The following is a 20,197-nucleotide window of genomic DNA, read 5'->3' on the forward strand; positions in this document are numbered from 1 at the left end:
ACCAGATCAGTAATTAAACAAACCCCCAAAACTGTTATTCACAAAATAATCTGTAATTCTGCACAGAAAGTTGTGGCTCACAATAACTTATTTTGATTGAATATATTCTTATATTCTCAAGTAGAATACACTTGCTTATGCAAGACAGTATAGTTAAGGAAGGATATGCTGTTGTGAACAAGGCATTAAGAATTTGGAAAGACTGTGTAAGAGTAACAGGATCCTTTCCCAACCTCTCCTCTTCGTTGCCACTGAAGAAGAGTTTTCTCTAGTTCCTTGAAATCTGTGCTTGCCTTTCTAACGAAACACAGAAGTTGAGTTCCAAACACTTCGCTACTTACGTGGACTGTTATTTGTGCGTGGGTACATACAGTGCCAAGCATAAAAACTCCCAAACACCCAAAAACCTTTTCCCTCACTCTTTAAAAGGAAGCAACATTCAAAAAAACATTTTGTTCTAATCTCTTGCAGCTCCCAGAACTGAACTGGACATATTAAAATGAAATCACCATATGTTTTACAGAGCAACCTCAAAGGACTTTTGAAAGCAAAGAATAAGCACTAGAGCATCCCACCAAAACTGCCTGTGCAGGACAGTACTGCTTCTGTTTATTCTTGAGTTTATGTATTCTCAGATGTTGTATTTCTTTAATAAACCAGGCTGGAGGGCTGCTTGAAAGAGAAGGGTTGCTCCTTGACAGAGGGTGAGCCTACTCAAGGGCTCTAGTACGTGACAAACATTACAGTTGCAACATGGAGCTTACATCTCATGTGAGGACTGAGAATCTCAAGCAAGGAGCTGAGCTGCAGCCAGCCAGGCTTAAGAGAGGGTAGAAACATGACTGTGAATAGCCTGCTATCAATCAGGATTGGCTCCAGTAAGAACAAGGCAGGAAGGGAAACTGTTGTTGTCTGTACAACTTTCAGCTTTATCTTAACTAGTTGAGGTAATTAAAAAAAAGAAATTAAATCAAATCAAACAGAACTTTTCACTTCAAGAATCTCATGGTTTTTAAATTGAACTCATTACAGGAGGTCTAAACTGACCCGATCCAAAGTTGTGGTCAACTTTAAGTCCACTCAAATCCAAAACAGAAATACACCATTTAAAGTCTCAATTTCAGACAAAGATGATGTACAATTGTTGTTTTCTACGACTACGTAAAACACTCCAGCGTCATCAGCTTGCAGTAAATTCACAGTTTCTCCCTTTAGAAACTTCTACATAGTCTCTATTTTATCCAAAATTAAAGAGGTTAGAAAACTCACTCAAAGATTGACTCATGGTAAGTATGTAAAACTATTTGTAAAGCAAATACCCATTGTAACAGTAATTTCAAACAGCGAAATACTTCTTGAAAAAAGGCACAAGTATAAACATGAGCATTTTAGACATATTTGCTATTTCCACTCTGAAGTTACTTCTGGAACAAGGAGCTTAAAAAAGCCTATATGACTGCAAGCGGCAGGAATGAAAAATGTTTTCATTTACCTTTTTTCGTTTTCTTTTCTCCAGATTTTGTTTTTCTGCAAGTGATTTAATTGCTTCAATCCAGGTATCAGCCATTCGTCTGATGCGTAACATCATCCACCTGAATTCCTCATGTCTTGACATCATTTTGTAGAGATTATCGAAGTTGATACGAATTTCAGCCTTCAATTAAAGCATTAAAAAAACCCAAAAACATTAGTTACTCTTCAAATGGTGTTACTTTCCAAAAGTGAAAAAACTTCTCAAATGTGAACTCTGTGCTTTACATTCCTCATTTAAAAAAGAAATAGGAAAAAAATACACTCCTAACACTAAAGTCAAGTTGAAATTTTAGTTCAAATATTTAAGATATCTTTAAACAGACATTTCTAAGCCACATAAATTACTGTTATTTTTATTAGTAGTATTTGGTAGCCCCAGAATATGTTTGCAATGTTTCACACTGTATTTCTGCAATATAAGACTTGGTTTTGTTTATGTGCTTCAAAATGAGGTTAAAGTATCTCTAAAACACAATATAAAATCAGAACAGTACGCTGAAGATTCATGTATATCATGAATCTTCCAAATACAAGGAAGTCTCCTATTATACCACGAAGGAAGAAACTTTACTAGACTATAAATTTTACAGGAAATATTCATTTTAAAGCTAGACTGATCTAAGAAAAATTGGTTTTACAAAATGAGACAGCCTGTATCCAAATTATGTAAGCAACGTTCATATACAGCCCAGCAATTATCTTAAAATACCAAAGTAATACATAATTAGGCTATAACAGTTTAGAAACAACTCTGCATGCTGTAGAGTTTTTAAAGGGAAAAAAATTAGGAGTAATCAAAATGTTATTACAAAACAGAAATGTATATAAGCCTCTTCTGTTAAGGCATTTTTATATATAAGGCCCAGATTTATGGGACAATAAAAATGGACAGTTTCACATATGGTCACTTAACACTGGTGAACAGTCTATGGATTTGTAATTTTTCTCAGTATCTGTGTAAAATATTTCATAAATTTAAACACAAAAATGTTTTTAATGGAAATCTACCACCAAACTGCAGTGCAATACAATGACTGGAGAAAATACATGATGAGTTACATATATACAGTCAAGGATGTTTTCCCTTCAGTTTTGAGGAGCTGAGGAAGAAAAATGGTAAATTCTAGTCTTATTAGCATTTATGTGGCACAGGATTCTAGGACCTTTTGCATGAATCATAATTACTGAATTATTTCTCGTGTTTTAACATTGTTCTTACCACTGTTGTTTGATCAGTTTCTTCATTAGGATTTTTTGCTCTCCAAGGTAAACGAGGACACCAATTTTCAACCTATAGAACAATCACATGAAAATAAATGATTCTATTCTACTTTCAGCTGGTCTACCAAAGTCTTTCACTGCCTTTATATTACACCTTTCTATGGCTTAAATAAGGCATCAGCTGACTAGTAAGTCACTACAAGTTAAAACTGCTTTTTGCAAGAAAAGCTTAAGAAGACTTTTTGCAATTCAGTACTATTTCAACCTTGCAAATTTGCAACCAAAAGTCGCATTTAGATATTCATTCATGATAATGAATACAGGATAAAAAACCCTTTCAAGACAGAGGTTGGCTGTTAAATGCTCTAAATACGGTTTCTCTGAGAAGTGCCTAAATGTTTTCAAAAAGCACTACGTTTTTTTATGCTTCTAGATCTTAAAAAAAAAACAAACGTATTTTGGAACATTTCCCATCTCCCTAGAGTATCTTTTTAAAAGGGCAAAGCTTGATAAAACCCAAGGATCAAAGTTCTACCTTGTAGCAATCTAGACAAAAAGTTGAAAGAAGAATAAAACCAAAACCACCTTATTTGAAGGGTATAAGTAACATAATTATAACATAAGTAACAATATCCACAAGTACTAATAGCTGTAATTCTTAGAGAAACAATCAGTGCAAATGCAATACTTCTACTATTGTCTACTAGGGAAAAAAAAGGTATAACAGCTAGTAGTTAGGGAAGAAACAGCAAATGCAAGCCACTGAAAGCTCCTGTGCTCTCCCCCTAGGGATCTTGCTTGTCTTCTAGAAACTTTATTATTCATGTGTCTTAAGAAATTAGCCCATTCACTTTGGGGAAGAAGGAATTTCACTGTTGGAGGCAAACCCATGAAAACAGAAACATAACTCTACTGTGAAGAGGGAGAAATGCAAAAATTTATAGGCCAGCTAAGATACCCCGTCACTACCAATTAAGTTCCCAACTCCCAGAGAATTAAAAGTCAGAGCTGCTCTTATGGTTCCTCCAGTCATAGACCTGTCAAAACACAATTTTAGCTTAATCATGCTGCAGTAAGCCTGAAGCATTAGAACTTAAAAGCTTAAGATCATACCAAATGATTACCTAGAAGACCAATCACATGAAAATAAATAGACATCATAACCTCATTAAAAAGAAAAAATGTATCAAGCTTAGGTTCCTTCATACAAATTATACAGAAGCATTAATTTGAATGCTATGACTTAATCTACTCAACATATTTAATACAACATTTGAAAGCAGTGACTTGATCAAGCTCGTGAAAAACTACAGCAGGGAAGTCTACACAAGTCGTAAATCTGTATTTAGAGGTGCCTAGTACTCAAGAAATATCACACTTCCAACAAAACCAAGGTTTTCAGAGACAACAGAGAGATTTCTCTCCATCTCTGGATCTTGCTTCCCTGTTCAGTGAGAGCTATAGATGATCAACAGTCTATATACACTTTGGTAAAAGGAAGAGGGATTTCAGCCTACACAACTACACGAGATATATCTAAGACTTCAGAGACAGCCTTTGTAGAACTACCGGAAAAGGAAATTACAGCACTGACAGGCTTCTATTACAGAACTAAAAAGCCTGCTGATTCGGTGATACTTATACAAGATGTCTACCAGGCTGCTAACTTTAACTGCTGCTTTCCTCAAAAACCCAACAATTGCATTTTTATATGTATTTCAAGTAAAAAGCTTCCCGTTAACTGTGTTTTTTGCATTGCATTACGTAAAATAAAGGTCTACAGTGGTACAAAGCTTCAGTAAAGACTGCTTAAAAATCCTGTAAAGAAATAGTACTCAATATTTTGTGTCAGAATTAAAAGCAACAGTTTGCACTAACCCAGATGAGTAGCAAAATGAACTTTGTGTTCCTCTCAATCTAGCCACATGTAATGATACACTGTAGAGCAGAATACATACTACTTCTGTTGCATCATTTCTGAAAGATGTGTAAAAATAATTTAAATAACCATACTGTTGGCCTTTTTCAAGACAACCGCTTTCTGCTCTTTCATTAGTTGGCCTTCCTCTCTTGCCCAGTGTACCAGTATTCAATTCCAACTGGGCACTTAAGCATTTCCTGTCCAGAACATGCAATTTCTCACCTTTAAGCCTAGGAACTACTTCTAATTGCAGCTCTTGGCAGGACCTATAGTTTCCTGAGAACTTCAGATGACCTAGAAAGTGGGTGGGTGGGTTCTTCTGTTTGTTTGTTTTTTAAAGAACCAAGCATTGCCACTTCAGCTAATCGCTTCAGGGTTTCTCACACAGAGCACCACAAGGACGCCTATAAATAAAACTGTGGGCAAGTTACTTTGTGTCTCTGTGGTTCTGACCCATATCACACACCAAAATATACTATTTCAGGCTCCTTTGTTTACAAGTTTAAAATTGCATTACAAAGAGTGCTGGATGAGTGTAACATAATACCCTAACTGAACTGCTTCAGAAGAAAAAAGTAGATCCCAAAAGAATATGAAAGAGCACAGGCACTTGTCACACTAGATTGTAGAGGCGATTTTAAGAGCAAAAGTAGACATATGCACAATTTGATGCATATTCTGTCGTTTCAAACTGAGGTTGTGCATAATTTGACGCATATATTGCCTTTTCAAGCAGAGGATGTGTACACAACCATCTTATCACTATATTGTGACCTTAAAATAAAAAAAGAAGAATCTTAACAGTAATATCCTTCCAGTACCCTAATGCATTTTAATATTTTAAATCAGCGGTTTTGACTTGAGAGCTCTGTAGACACATTTATCATTCAGCTGTGCAACCATACTATAAACTGTCAACTCTTCATCACTGTCCACTTTGACAAATTACTCTCGCAACAGCATTTCCAAGTTATCCTTAGCAGCCAACACACCTCATAAATCCACATCATTGTAGTGTTATTAGAATTTCATTTCATGCTTGCATTTGCAAACATTTAAGCTTTCAACCTCTGCTGCTGGGCATTAATCATGGAGTTAATCATAGGATTAAGAAAGCCAAATTTAAACTCAAGGTTAATAACATGCTCACCCAATACTAGTTTTACATTCTGGCATGGGAGAACATTTTAAAAAAAAGTACAAGACCTTTGTCTGAAGTTCCCAAATATACACACAGACTAATTGTACTGTTGTTCCATTATAAAATGAGAAGTTGCCCAAATTCAATATTGGTGCTTAAAGAAAAATTTCAAATCCCTCGACCCTTGAAAAAACAAGCATTTGGCCTCTGTAAATCTGCTTGCATTTTGCCATGAGGATGAGCTGAAAGATCAATTATGAAAAAACTAACAGCATCAACTGAGTTTCCAAAACTGATGATCAGAGAAGATTGTCACAGAAAATAGTGATTTAACAGAAATACAAAATAGTAAATGTCATTTAAGAATATCAGATTCTCACACTCAGTTGACACGTATCCTAATTTTTAAGATACATCTGCATTGAAAACATGAAGCACCAGCTGGTTGACAGAATATTACCACGCAAACCTAACACTGCTGATGCTAAAACATAACCTTTTAGTAGAAACTTAGATCAACTTCAGATGATTATGAAACCATATCTCTAGCTTCTATGATAAATAACAGGATAAATAATATAGTCATACTGTATCTTTTCCTTCCCCAGCTTTATCGCCCATAAATAAATCAACACTTGGTAATAGCAATGGAATCAGTCAAATTTGTGATTCAACCCAGCCTTTTTATTTCTTCAGATATGTGTTTTGGACATGCATTTAACTATTACTGCTGCTGAAAGCAATGCCCCCCCAAAAGTTCAATGACAAAGTCAACTGAGTAAATTAATAGAAACTGCCTTCATTACAACTGAGGTACTTATATAATACTTACTGTTTTAATCTCAGATACGTAATTTAAAAACCCAGCCCCTCCCCCCAAATGCTGCAGAGGCTACACAATTAATACTAGTTTGCAATTCTGCAACCACATTGGCTCTCGCAGATCTTTACAAGCGGTAAGGCACTAGATATCAATACTACTTGCAAGATCAGTTGCTGTAAGTTATCAAAATTTTACTAATAAGAAAGAAGAGGCCAAGTGCCAATATATTTGCAACTTCACTCAAAAACGTGACTTTCAGGTTTTTTTGTTAACAGACTCTGCAGTTCATGAACAGTATCCAAGCAGGAAGTGGCCATGCTTCTTAGGAGGACGTACCACCTAGTTCCACCTCCCAAATTTTACATCCCAAATGCCTCCCTATTACTACCTCAGGAGCTACATAGAAAGCAACAGAAAAACTGTTCAGGGGCAAGGATCTATGACTGAATTCATACTTCAGTTAAACAGGATACCTAGTATGGACCCCTGGACAGCTGCTGTTTACATCACTTCAGTTATAAACATTAGAATTCTCCAGGCTAGAAACACCTGGAGGACTTATGAATAATAGCAACACACTTCATAATAATTCTGTTTTAATAGCTTTTTCCTCTTTATAGAATTTTTTTTAAGTTATGATTTCTTTTCAGAAAAGTTTGCCAACAGTTTCCAAAAATACTGAGGTACTATGATGTTCCCGTTCTGCATATTAGAAGATTACTGACCTCACTGAGGTAAATAAAAAAGGAGCATGTGGACCCATCTACACCATAACTTGCATAACAGGGATCCGATCGCCACATATCTTTCATCCACTGTAACAGAAGAAAAACAGAGTCTGTTAGGTTTAAGTACTACGTAATAACTCTATACTATTTCACACTGAACTCAGGAACAGAGGAAAGCTGCAAGAGACTATACCCAACCAGATAAAATCACCAATAACAAAAAAGGAACTTAATGAATATTTTGCAGCATAATGCTTCTCTGCGTTCAGCTACATTGGGGAAGTAACTACATAACAGACATGAGCACAGTTTATACAAACTGGTAGCCAGGCAAGCAGAGGCAAATATCAAAAGGAAAATATAATCAGGATCCAGACATACGGGTGTGGCTGGAGTTGACTGCATTGCCCCCCCCGTGTTACACTTGCTCTGGAATTTAACAAATCATTTCAGCTACCAAGATTGAAATCTGCCTGATCCTGCCAAGAATCTGCCATTTCTGCAGAAGCAATTCATTTAAATTTATATTTTAATATTCAAATAATGTACTACGTAGCCACTATGCAGCCAGTTTGTCAAAATGGATCAAAACACAGACCAGAGTTTTAACACAGTTTTTTGTTTTGGTGTTTTTTTTTTTTTTTAATACTATTGTCTAAGAATTTTATTTAGAGAAAAAAGGCAACATAATTTCACGTAGAGTTTGGTAGTTATTTGTTTTCACTTTCAGAAATAAATTGTAATACTTGATAATGATAATTTAAGTGTCCAGCAATTTTACTTTTGTCCCCCACTACTAGAACAGTATCCTTACCTTTGAAATGTGTCTTGGGGAAAAAACCCAAAACCCTCCATCTCTGCAAGTTTTTTTTGTTTGATTTTTTTTTTTTCCTTTCCAACCGAAGTCTGAGGCTTTCAATACTTGGCCTTTCCAACTGCATTATTAGTAAAATATAGGATTTATGCAGAATTAACTGTGAACCCCCAAGTTTTGGTTGCACACTTAATGCAGTGTCTAGCTTATGAGCAGAAGAGGCAGAATGCTTTTAACAGAAAAGGGGAAGGGAGGAACCGGACAGAGCTGTTGGCAAAGAGGGGAAAGAAGTGTAAACAAATGTCTTGCTGAAACAGAGAAAGGACTGAAGTGAGGTACAGACAGAATCCCAGTCCTGGGGTAGGGGAATGCCAAATGACTCATAATGGGGAAAAAACCAGGGCTTTTCAAAAAGAAGAAAGTTTCTGAATAACAAGACAGCATTCAAATAATAAGGCATTTTGTTAAATAATATAGCGTTTTAATATAATATGGCATTTTATGCCTGTCTTAACAGGATGCCACTTTACTTCTCTGCAGCAGTAGTATTAAAGGCTTGAGGTTAGCAGTGCTGTAGTGACACATCCTAAATATCCTCTTTTCTTTTCTGACCCAGTTGTTCTTGTTTTACGCCATTGTCTGAGTAGCGACCTCTTGCAACAAATGTTCAGTTTTTAACAGAACACACATAATAAGATTAAAAACAGTTTAGTTACCTTTATTTTCCCTTCACAGTGAGGAAAACCATCCATAGGAGGCAATTCACACTGTTCTTGGGCTCCATTTATGAGATCTAAAGAGAAACATAGACCATAACTGAATTTAATTTTACAGTTCTGACAGATAGCCTAATGAATCCTTCCTTTTATTTTCATGAATCCACAATCCAGACTGACTGAAAAGTCCTACTGTGTAATATTTGTTATAACATTAAAACTCAGTGTGCTCTTTTTTGATTATAGAAGAAAATGGTTGCATAGATTTCAACTCTGACTTGCAGTAAAAGTGCTGAATTACAAAAACTGGTCTATGAAGACTTAAAAATTAAGCTAATCCATACTGAAAATAATAAAAAGTAAAATATCTTTCTAACCAAAGTGTGCTTAAAACTACTAAATTGCAACAATTTGTTTCAGATTGTCAAACATTTTTAAGATGTATATTGCTCTTAAACATAAAAACTAGATTTTCAATTTCTGTTATCACTTTATTAAATACCCGTGATCCGCAACTTGGCATCAGATATACGACCCAATTAATAAATGTTGCAATATGATCTAAATTTACAACGGAGTACATCGCACCTCATGACAAAAATTTCCTATGGTCTCCCAAGAATTTTCTTCTTTTTTGCCTAGTTTAATATTTTATCACTCTAGATTTTTGCAACACATTAAAGAATGTAATAGAGAGCAACACTTCTAGCCCATGAGCCAAGGAAAAAGGAGCAGTTTTAAAGGACATTACCACATCAACTCCAGGATAGGACTTTCTTCTAAGAACTTAGAAGAACCCTCTAACACATGCCGTTAAGGCAAGAAAAATGATTAACGTGATGGAGAGATTCTTGCCAAAGGCAGCTGAGGATAAGGTTTTCGATTTAGGTAGTTCATCCCAGAGTTATCTAAATTATACCTGCGTCATTTCTGACTTTTCGCATGGGCAAGAATCAAGATCATTAAAGCCAACCATTCATCAACCTAGGAACACTTCATGCTATAGCAGTTATAGTGCACAACTTCACCCAGAATATGCTAATTAGAGATCTCAGGGAAAAAAAAAAAAAGGCTGCAGCGCTAGAATAGAGTAGGGACAAGATCAGTGGATAAAAGTTAGTACATTGTATTATATACAAAAACCACCTCCTTATTTATCTGAATATTTTCCATTTTTTTGCAAATAGTTTCTTTTAAAGATAAAACTTGAAATCTGAGTGAAGCATTGCAAAATGGGAGCGGATGGGGAAAGAAGAATCATGCTAGGAAGACGACACTTATTTGGCAGTCTCTGCAGCGGCAGTAATTTGACAAACTGAGCTGTACTACCAATGACAATAACACTGAAGCAAAGTAGTTTTAAGATGACTTCGTAATTTCAAATCAATAAGCACTTTCAAAATATTCTCCCTTATCTTCTTATCCTTATAACACTCTTGCAGACTAGACCGCTGACATCTACGGCTCTGATTTCTGCTCCAGGTAAGAACATACAGAGCATGCATACAGATATCAACAGTTTAAAAGTATGTTCTAAATTCAGTCAGTACAGCTAGATAACAGTGGGACTTTTTGCATTACTACAGTTCAGGAATCAGACCTTTCACTTGAATCACAATGAAATCAGTGCTTGAGATCAAACAGTACCTTAAAGCAAAAAGAGGCATGGTTAAAATGATGGCAATTTTCAGTAATCAATAGAATGCCATTAGGAGAGGTTTATGGTCTAAACTTTTTTTTTCTTTTTTTTTTTTTCCTCCAAACTCATAAGCCTGAATACAAAATAAGTACAGGGCTTTTCATAAAGCATGTCAAATTCAGATCTTCCTAAAACATAAAAGACATCTTAAATCTATGATATAACATCAGAGATGCAGTTCAACCGCAGGGAAAGTTCAACTTTCAGCATCCTACTGAACTTAGGGTTGAAAATTCTGAATGTCTGGGCAATTCTATTCAATCAAACAAATCTTCCTATCAATTTCAGGTGCATTTGGACAAGTTATACTTGTCATGCTCAAAGGTTTTTTTGCTTCCCCCTGTAGCTACTCTATATAGAACCAACCAACTGTAATTAGCAATTTTCAGAAAGGTAAGAGACAATTATCAAACTCTTAAAGAGAAGGTATTGTTAACAGTATTCAACATGCATTTCCACATACCTTTTCTGCTGCAACACTGCTTTCTTAAGGGGTATCCTTCCTCAGCCACTACCCACCCCTCACCATGCCAGCATTACCATTCACTTGACACTTGGTGGATTACTGATATGGTATCAGTTAAAAATAGTTCTTGCCCAAAAGCATTACTTGAAACCAGAAACAGCTTTTTGATTGGCACTATAGAAGAAGCAAAGCAGAGGTGGGAATGACAGTCCCCCAGGGGCTGCAGCAGGTGCTACTGGTACAGCCTAGCAAAGCCACTTAAGAAAGCATAACATACACGCTCTGGGCTAAATGATCCCCCTCTACAAGATGGTCATTCCTCCTTAGACTTGATGTTAATCCCTCGGTTCCTTATTTGTCAAAAGTAGAAAAGTACTCGAAAGCTGCTCTTCAGCCCTTTCTGTTGATTGGAAGGTATAGCTTGCCAACATGAAGGATCCATGAACCTTGTCTCTCAGCTCAAGCTAACTATGCTAAAATATGGCTGCCTTCCAGTTCAGAGGGTTAGTCAAGCAAACCCTCTCCTCTTCTGAAGTCCCTTTAAGTACAGTGTGATACATAAACACAAGCTATAATTCTTTATTTTACAGCATAAACATCTAGTGTGCCAAGTTTATCACTTATATCATATCACATTTTAATGGATATCTCATGATCTGTCAAAGAAAGGAAGGATGGAGAAAAGAACCACAAGATACAGAGAACGGCCTCATTTTTGGTAGATACACAACTGTAATCTAGATACCTGTTTGCTTTTGTCACATGTAAACACATTTGCTGCATGCAAGTGTGTTTTTGTAGATGGGCAGTGATCTTTGCTACTGGTCATTGTTCAAAAGATTTACAGGATCCCTGTATTTGCAACATCTGCTTGCAAAAATAAAAATTGCCTTCTTACAACAGTCGCATATTACACCCACCATACACTTCAACAGCTCAGATCAGCTGTGGCAGTACCACATACAGATACTTTCCAAACAGAAAGCCAATTCTCCCAGCTCTCCCTGTTCCTGCCCATTCCAAGAAGTAAAAAGCAAGAGCCAGACACTTATGTCAGCACAAGCTATAGATTTTCTTAGGCTTCTGGTCTCCCCTGTGGCCAGCTGCACTATGGTTTTTCCAGAGCGGTCCCACTCTTGCTGTTCCACTGGAATGATTTACATACAAACAGCATACTGATCTCCCCAGGATAATCTACATGTGTAGGGAATACAGAACACTAATGCCCACCTTTATCACCTCTAACCATGTTAAAATGCTTGGAGAAGTATTAATGCCTCTAGTAGTATTTCCAAGAGTACCTGACTTCTTTCCCCCTCCTTGCCAGTAACAGTAAACGCTCCTGGGTTTCACCTTCCTCAAAAATGATAACACCTTTTTTCCACCATTGCAGACTCCGAAGATGCTTCACACGCCCACCAGCTTCCCACTCCATCTTCCCACTCAGCCTTACCATGGATCTATCCCAAACATCTATACCAACTTTCACTTGCTTCATTCACAGCTACTAATCAGGTAATAGCATAGTGAAGGGAATTCTGTAACACTTAAATATAAACTGTCCCATGAGACAATTCACATAAAGCATTATTGAGAGCAGAACAAAATGTAGCAATATATGCATACAAGACAAAATGAATGTAAAAGAACACGAGAAGCAATAGAGAAAAGCAACTCTGTTCCATCTGAGTATCCCTAGACAAGCAATATTTCCTTCGTGCCTGCAAATAGGAAGCTAGCTGACATAATCGGACTGGAAACACATCAACATCAAGATGAGTTGTCCAAAGCAACACACCGCCTGCAGAAATGGGCAAGTCTTGAACATGGTGGTTTCCACACATAAGCCTGAGAATTAAATGCAAAAGTCTGAATTCACTTGTGAATAATTTTGATGGTTCCAGTCAACTGCTACTTGCACTGAAGCCATACCCTTTCTTCTTGGCCATAGTCAGTGCGAGTTCTAGATTGAGAAACATCCCTCCCAACTTTTTTCTTCCTTAATGGTCAGAACTTGCATGAAGAATTAAGTTTCAGCTCCCCTAGCTGCTCACACTAACTAGGCATGGAGGGTGTGCTGGAACCTGTTGGTAACAGCTAGTAGCCTGTGGGCAATAGAAAGGCTTCTTTCCCCATCCTTACTAAACTAGCTGTTCTGAACTATAGCTATGAACATAGGAAACATCCTTGTAAAATATCCAAAGTCAACGAAGCTGTGACAAGCCTCTTTAAATACAAATTCATAGCTACAAATTAACAGTCCAGCTTGTCCTCATCAAACCACGCTGCACAGTTGGACCAGCAGAAGAAGCAAGGGTTGGACAATATTCCCTAGCGTGTCTCTTGCTCAGTGTGGGCCCATACTGCCAAATCCACTCGCTCCCTTTTTTGTTCACTGGCTTCAATCATCCACGCTAACTAGAAGCTGGCTCTTCTTCAACAGGAATTCAGAGGTGAACAAATCTTGCATATTCCATGGACAGTTGGGACCAACCTCAACCATACACCAGCAATTTAAACTTTTGAATGGATCACAAAGACAGAGGAGATGAAGCAAGTGGAACCCTGGGGATGCTGATCTACAGATCTGGATCTTCCAAAGCATGAAAAGCAAGTATTAAAATACAAATCAAGAGTTTAGAGTTTCTTCATCGTTTGGAGATGACGAAAAAACCCAAACCCAATCTGATGAAGATTCTTGTTAAAAAGGTCTGGATAGAAGTATTATGCTCTTACCAAATTCATGTCAGATAGTTCTTTCCTGAAGGGGAAAAATACATTATTAAGCCAGACATTAAAGTTACTTTTGTTGGAAAACAGTATTTGAGAAACCAGAAGGTTTATATAAATCCTTAATTAGGATTTATGTAATTTAAAATGCAAGTTCTGAGATCTCTTTTCCTAGCCAAAACTTAGAGCTTACAGCCAAAAAAGTTAGAAATACAGCAACTGCCAAGTCAGTACAAAGCAACAGTAGTTAATACACATACTTTTTTCTCTTAAGCTTTGTATGAGCCATGATATTAATTTCTATTCTACAGACACCTAAGTGTTTTTGAAGTCATTCACAGCTTATTTCCTCTTGACTGCTGTTATGCAAAGACATAATTACTAAACATTTATCTCATATGATGTTACATTAAAAGTCAATGCATTGACAAATTGAAAAGATGAATGTGAGCATATTATAAACCTAAGAGCACACTGCTGTTACAGATTATCCTGGAAAAAATGGAAAATATTGATAAAACACCAAGCAACTCTTTAAATACAGTGCTCTGTTTGTGAGGTCCTGGGATATTCAATATATAACTAACTAAAACTCAATCCCCATGTTTAGAAAGGAGCCATATGTTCACTTTTTAAATGTCTGTGGCTGTTTAAAGATACACAGCTCTGCATCAGAGATCGTTAGTGCACAGCAGGTGAAACTGAACTTGTGAACAATCATCAGTTATTTCAGTGCAAAGTCTGGCACCTTAGCATGAATGACTTGGCAGATTTAAGCTAAGCCACCTAACCTTGCACTGGAAAAGATACTTCTCCCTTGTTGCTCTATATGAGCAACTATACTGGCTAGGTCCCATGCCTCTGACACCGCTCTGTTTAAACACCAGTTCACAGGTACAGGTCTTCGTCGTCCCCTGCAATTAAACTCCATTTCCACAGGTTTTGTTTATTTTAGTGAAGGTCTACAACATCCAAGAGAGAATTATGTGGTTAAAAGCACAATCTGTGATAGGGAATTGATTTTTTGTTTGCTTCCTAGTTACTCTTTAACAAAACAGTAAAAATAAGCAATAGTGGGTGCTACATACATATTTTGTCCCTTTCCTGTATTGCACATCCTTCAAATAATGTGCTTTGTAATAGGCTAAAAAATTCTGCTTCAATTTTGCTCCATCAGACAGTTAGGAAGTCTAGAAATAATCCACTAAGACAGTAAGCTCAATAACAGTTATAATTAGTTACTCAGTAGTGATTGTTGTTTGATAGGTATTCTATTTGTCATAAAAGTTTTAAAATAGCAATATTGGTTAAAGGAAATGAAAAAGCCACAATCCTGCTGAAATTGCAAACTGTGACACCAGCAGCCTATCTAGTCTGCTAAGGACCAACTCTTCATTCTTCAGAGAATGGAAATATCTTCAGAATTTAACATGACACAAAAGTTTATATACTTTGGAGCCTTGAGGCTAAAACCCAGATTTTTAGACTAGTGCAAAAAAGCATACCAGAATATCTTTTGATGACATATAGCACAGATAATAGCTCAACTCAAAGTGTTTCCCATCAGTAGATTGCATAAAATCAGGAACCTCCTTAGTATTAAAAGGACAGAGCAATCATATTCGATCAAGTCTATTCACCAATTTTATCTCTATTTGTTCTCTTTCTGGTTTTGATCATTAAATATAAGTACTATTTTTACTTTAATTCATGGAACCCTTCTCTTGTTTCTATTTCAGTTCTGAAATCTGGTATCTACGGTTAGACACAACACTATAGTTAAGGTTGGTTCAGTTTGTGTAAGGTCTCCTTTCCCTTTTCCCACTAATAAACACATTCTCAATTTAATTCACATTTTTCATCTCCAGCTGGTAAGATTTCTTTAAAGAGAGAATTTGCAGTGTGAGCTGAAAGCACTATCAACATATTCAATGAAATGAGCTAAAGGTTTCAAGATTTTAAATGCAGAGCACAAAATGCTTTCTACTAACTTCAGTAGCAAAGCATTGGTGTGATTTAAAGAAAATTCACTTTTCTACTGCTAGTCCATCCTCACACCAGCTGTGCTGCTGTGTTCCATTAACGCTACTGAAATCAATGCAGTGTTAGGAGAATTCAAGTAGTAGTCAAGTGGTTAATCAAAATACAGCCCAGGGGACCACTAACAGCCCCCTTCAGCATCACTAATACAGCTTAGCACTGCAGTGGAAAATATTCACGTGTGGTCTTCTGCACAGTCGTTACACTGTGCTGCAACAGCAAGGCTTGAAAACACACAATTCTCCCCAGCTCCACGCTATTGCCTTTGTGGGAGGCAAATGGACAGCAAAATGGGAAAAACTGCTGGGTATTATATACAGTGTAGAAAAAGAATACAATGGATAAGACACAATAAATATGAGTCAAAGCAAAGCATTACCCTGAGAAAGCTGTAATCTTGGCTATCAGAACCAGTGCAGCCCACATCCTATTACATCTGGTACACACTGACATTCTGTGGGGACAACTAGTTTGTTTTTTAAGGTGTGGAACAGAACAGAACATGGTATGTACTATACAGAACATGGTATGTACTATACAGAACATGGTATGTACTATGTTAACTGAAGAAAAGCCTACTGTAGTCCTCTTAAGACAGGAGGACAGCTTTGGAAATTCAAAATAATATGCAATATCTTAGCTTTTTTTATCTAGTTTGTCTCTGCAAGTACAGAACTATGGGGTGAACTATGGTTGTAGACTGTTAAAACTAACAAGGCTGTTATATGTGTAACAAAGTTTATTGGAAAGAGAGCCATGGAAACAAATCAACTAATCATGAAGTTACCTGAGTCTTCCTCCCCACCTAAAAGGCTTCACTGTGTCAGCCCCAAGTCTTTAGGAAGGACATGGAAATACCATGACAAAGGTCCTTCTCACCACAGTAATGTTAAAAAAAAAGCCTGCCTGCAGCATTGCCAAAGCTGTCTTGTAAGCCTGCCTTGCTACATATTCATGAAGGATGCCAGATATCTGACAGGCATCCAAGCCATCATGTCTTAGATGACAAGTAAATACTGAAGTCTGCATCCTAATGAGTGACTTTAAAGATGTTAACACTAAAGTTGTTAAAAGAGAACTCAACAGCCAATACAGCAGAAGTAGTTAACGCATAAGGAAGAAAAGCTACGGAAACTTTGAACAGATACACCAAAAATATTCTCCCTCACTGAGCAGTGCTACATACAGCAACCTGATACTTAACTGTTCTGAGTCTTAGAAAGAGTTCTCCAAGTACCAGCTATGTACACGGGGGGTGTGGAGGAGAATTTGACTGAACCTTCACTTGCTCATTTTTATGGGATCAAAGACACACAATTAACATCTTGGAAGTGACACTTTTCAAGTCAAAAGAACATTTTGCAAACAACCAGTCTGGCACAGTTTTCAGCGCAATTGTACTATCTGAGGTGTTAGATGGTTACACTTATGAAAAATTTAGCTTTTCACTGAACAAGCACAGTAGAGTGATGACAATGGCCTCAGAGCACCTTGGGCCTTGCTTTAAATGAACATTTTTATTTTAAAAAAAATTTTTTGTAACGTGTATATTCAGTATTAATACCACTATTATTTAGTAGTGTTTTAAAGCCTGAGGAATTGAAACAGTTTCCTTTAGCTTGCTTAAATCAAGTTTCTCCCATAGCTGCCAGAAGAACACAGCAAGAGTTCACAATTTAGGAAAAAAAAACCCCAACCCCAAAACAAAGCCCAAACCAAACCCAACCCACAACACACAAACCCCACAGCCCCTGCCTACCAAAAAAATCACATGAAGAAAACAGAGGACTGATTCTTTGATCATGTTTGTGCAAGCAAACAAGATTGCCCTATCTGATGAAATACGCTTTCTGCAATACCGTCCCACAAAAATCAAGGATTTCTTTCATAGCTATCTTAGAAAAGCACAACTGTTAAAAGCCAAGTTGCCTAAACCAAACTGATCTTGTGCCTGTCACATGGAATCAAGGATTCAGCTACAACAGAAGCAGCCATGTAGACAAGCTCTGCTTGAAAGTGCCATGGTTTCATATTTCCCCATTTCCATTTAATCATTTCCAAAACAGCAATTTAAAATTTACCTAGGGTGTTATTTGTGGCAGTGGCTCAAAGCTTCCTGTTCTAAAGGCTGACGAAAACTCTTATCTGCTAGGCACCTAAGGTTTAAATTAATACTTTCTTGTGTGTATGGGAATATATTACTTCCCGCAAATGCAGAAAGGACGGCTACCAAATATCTTAAAAGCTTTTCAGATACAACTTGGATAAATAAAGACAGAGGGGAGAGAAAGAGAAGGAAAGAAGAATTCATTGCTTCTGAAACCAATCAGCTGAAGCCTTATAAGCATCTTTATTAACAATTCACTCTTTCATAAACGAAATGGAAGTTCTGAAAAAGCAGTTGAAAATTGTCAGTATTAAAAAAACCACATTGTTTGATCATTTTGAGGAGGGAAGAAGAAAAAGGAAAGTATGCTTATGATTTTACACATGGATTTAAATAGGGAAAAAAAAAAAGTAACACCTAACCTCCCACTCAAGCTACCCAAGGTGCTCCATAGCTGTGCTTTTTAACATAATCTGTGCAACCTCACCCTCTAGCAGAGGTCCCATCTTCAGCTCCTTTGGGATTAGGACTAAAGATATTTGTGATACTATGATACTCTATTATCCTTTCACACAATCCAAAAAAGAAGAGAAGCTGTTTTGCTCTTGGGCTTCCCTCAATGAAAGGTTCTGCAAAATTAACTTCAGAGGAAGAAACTAGGTGTCGTACCACACTACAAACATTAAAGCTAAACACGCTAAGAGTATGAATACACAGTACAGTCTATATATAAATCAACAATGCTAGTTGTCTGAGAGTCTGAAAAGGAAGAGAGAAATTTCTGGTCTCTAAATGGGAACTCAAAAATGAATCAAATAAAAGTTTGAGTTCACCTACTTCAGAGACAGCTGAGTTACAGTCCTTGCTAAATCCTCAACATTTCCTCCTACCAACTGTTATCACCTTCTTAGTACGAATGAGCATAATCCAGATGGATTTTCTTCAGATCCTTTTATCTGCCAAAAACTCTACACACCACCACAGAGCGATATTTTCCGTTGCAGATTTCACCGCTGCCACCTCAGTTGTACCCCATGCTTGACAGCCAGAGGTGGAACAATTTAAAAAAAACAACCACAACAAAAAAAATGCTACTTTTCTCCATGTCTCGCCAACTAAGGAGCATAACTGATGAAGAGACCTTTGTAAAGTGACGCATAACTTTATTTCCAAGCAGCCCCTACATTTTAAACACTGAATCATATTCTTAAGATGTCTGCACGTCTGCCCAAAGTACAATTATAAATCTTGGTCAAAGAATATGTTTTACTTATGCTAAGTAATCTCCAAATACCACCATATCTCAGGTTTCAGCATAGTAATGAAGAAGCTACTTTACTGAAAAAGTCATGGGCTCTGTACCAAGTAATACATATCACATAAATTGCTTGTTCAGGCTATAGTGGTCAAAGCACAGGCTAAAAATTGATCAAAACTGTTTTTAGGAAGCCACAAACATTTCTATTAGGCTGTTACAAGGCATAAATAGCCATGACAGCTACTGCTTGGCCAGAGATTATTCAACTTCTGGCTGTATTAATAAACCTAAAATAAATATTTCTTCCAAACTGCTAAACAGTTTGATTATTTCCCATGCCAGTGCCTCATTTTTCCTTTCCTGACAGGCTCTTTCAGAGAGAGTATCGCTCATTCCTTCATGAAGTAATTCATAATGTATTATCTTAAATACTATTCCAGGTTATAACACCTCCCAGTCCAATGCTTATCTGGACCTCCCCAGACTTTGCAGCTCACAATGCCTAACACCTTCCACAGTCAGACTACATTTTGTTTTGTTGAACACTGTTTTTTTTAAAAAAAAAATCTTTGATAGCCAGGTACTTCCCTAATGTTTTTTTTCCCCTCAAAAAACTGACCTACTTCATCTTTCTGCTACCTGTGGTATCATTTATTCATCAGGAAAACCTACAGAAGTTGCTGATAAAAGTTTTAGAAGACATTTGGTTAGTCCTTCAAATGACATCCTGACTACAAACAGCAGACAGTTGTTTTAAAAGGAGCAACAAAACTCATTATTATTAGGTGTTTTCTCATCCATCCTGTTCAGAGGAAATTTTTCATCTGCTTTTACACCTGTAAGGCTGCAAAGGCTGTGTATTCCTTTATTAACACTGTCATTGAGTTACAGGCAACTGCTGCCCGCTAGCACAGAGCAGATCTGTTCCTTAGGGGAACATGAACTACTCAAATTTATTTGCCCATGCAGCTGCAGTGACCACTCTCAAAGTCTAGATATC

The 20,197-nt window shown here is 36.9% G+C and overlaps 1 protein-coding gene across 2 annotated transcripts in view; it reads right to left on the bottom strand.

Moving 5' to 3' along the window:
* The window catches only part of MGAT5 (alpha-1,6-mannosylglycoprotein 6-beta-N-acetylglucosaminyltransferase), a 127,362-nt gene that overhangs the window by 43,854 nt on the left and 63,311 nt on the right, over nucleotides 1–20,197 (bottom strand). For both annotated transcript variants that reach the window (XM_075152765.1, XM_075152766.1), the window contains exons 4-7: nucleotides 8,898–8,974; nucleotides 7,365–7,454; nucleotides 2,753–2,824; nucleotides 1,493–1,654 (exon numbers count right to left, since the gene is read on the bottom strand). In XM_075152765.1, coding sequence (XP_075008866.1) covers nucleotides 1,493–1,654; nucleotides 2,753–2,824; nucleotides 7,365–7,454; nucleotides 8,898–8,974 — 401 coding nt within the window. The remainder of the gene's footprint in view (nucleotides 1–1,492; nucleotides 1,655–2,752; nucleotides 2,825–7,364; nucleotides 7,455–8,897; nucleotides 8,975–20,197) is intronic.

This window comes from Calonectris borealis, chromosome 6, assembly GCF_964195595.1.
Source record: "Calonectris borealis chromosome 6, bCalBor7.hap1.2, whole genome shotgun sequence".
Taxonomy (NCBI): domain Eukaryota; kingdom Metazoa; phylum Chordata; class Aves; order Procellariiformes; family Procellariidae; genus Calonectris; species Calonectris borealis.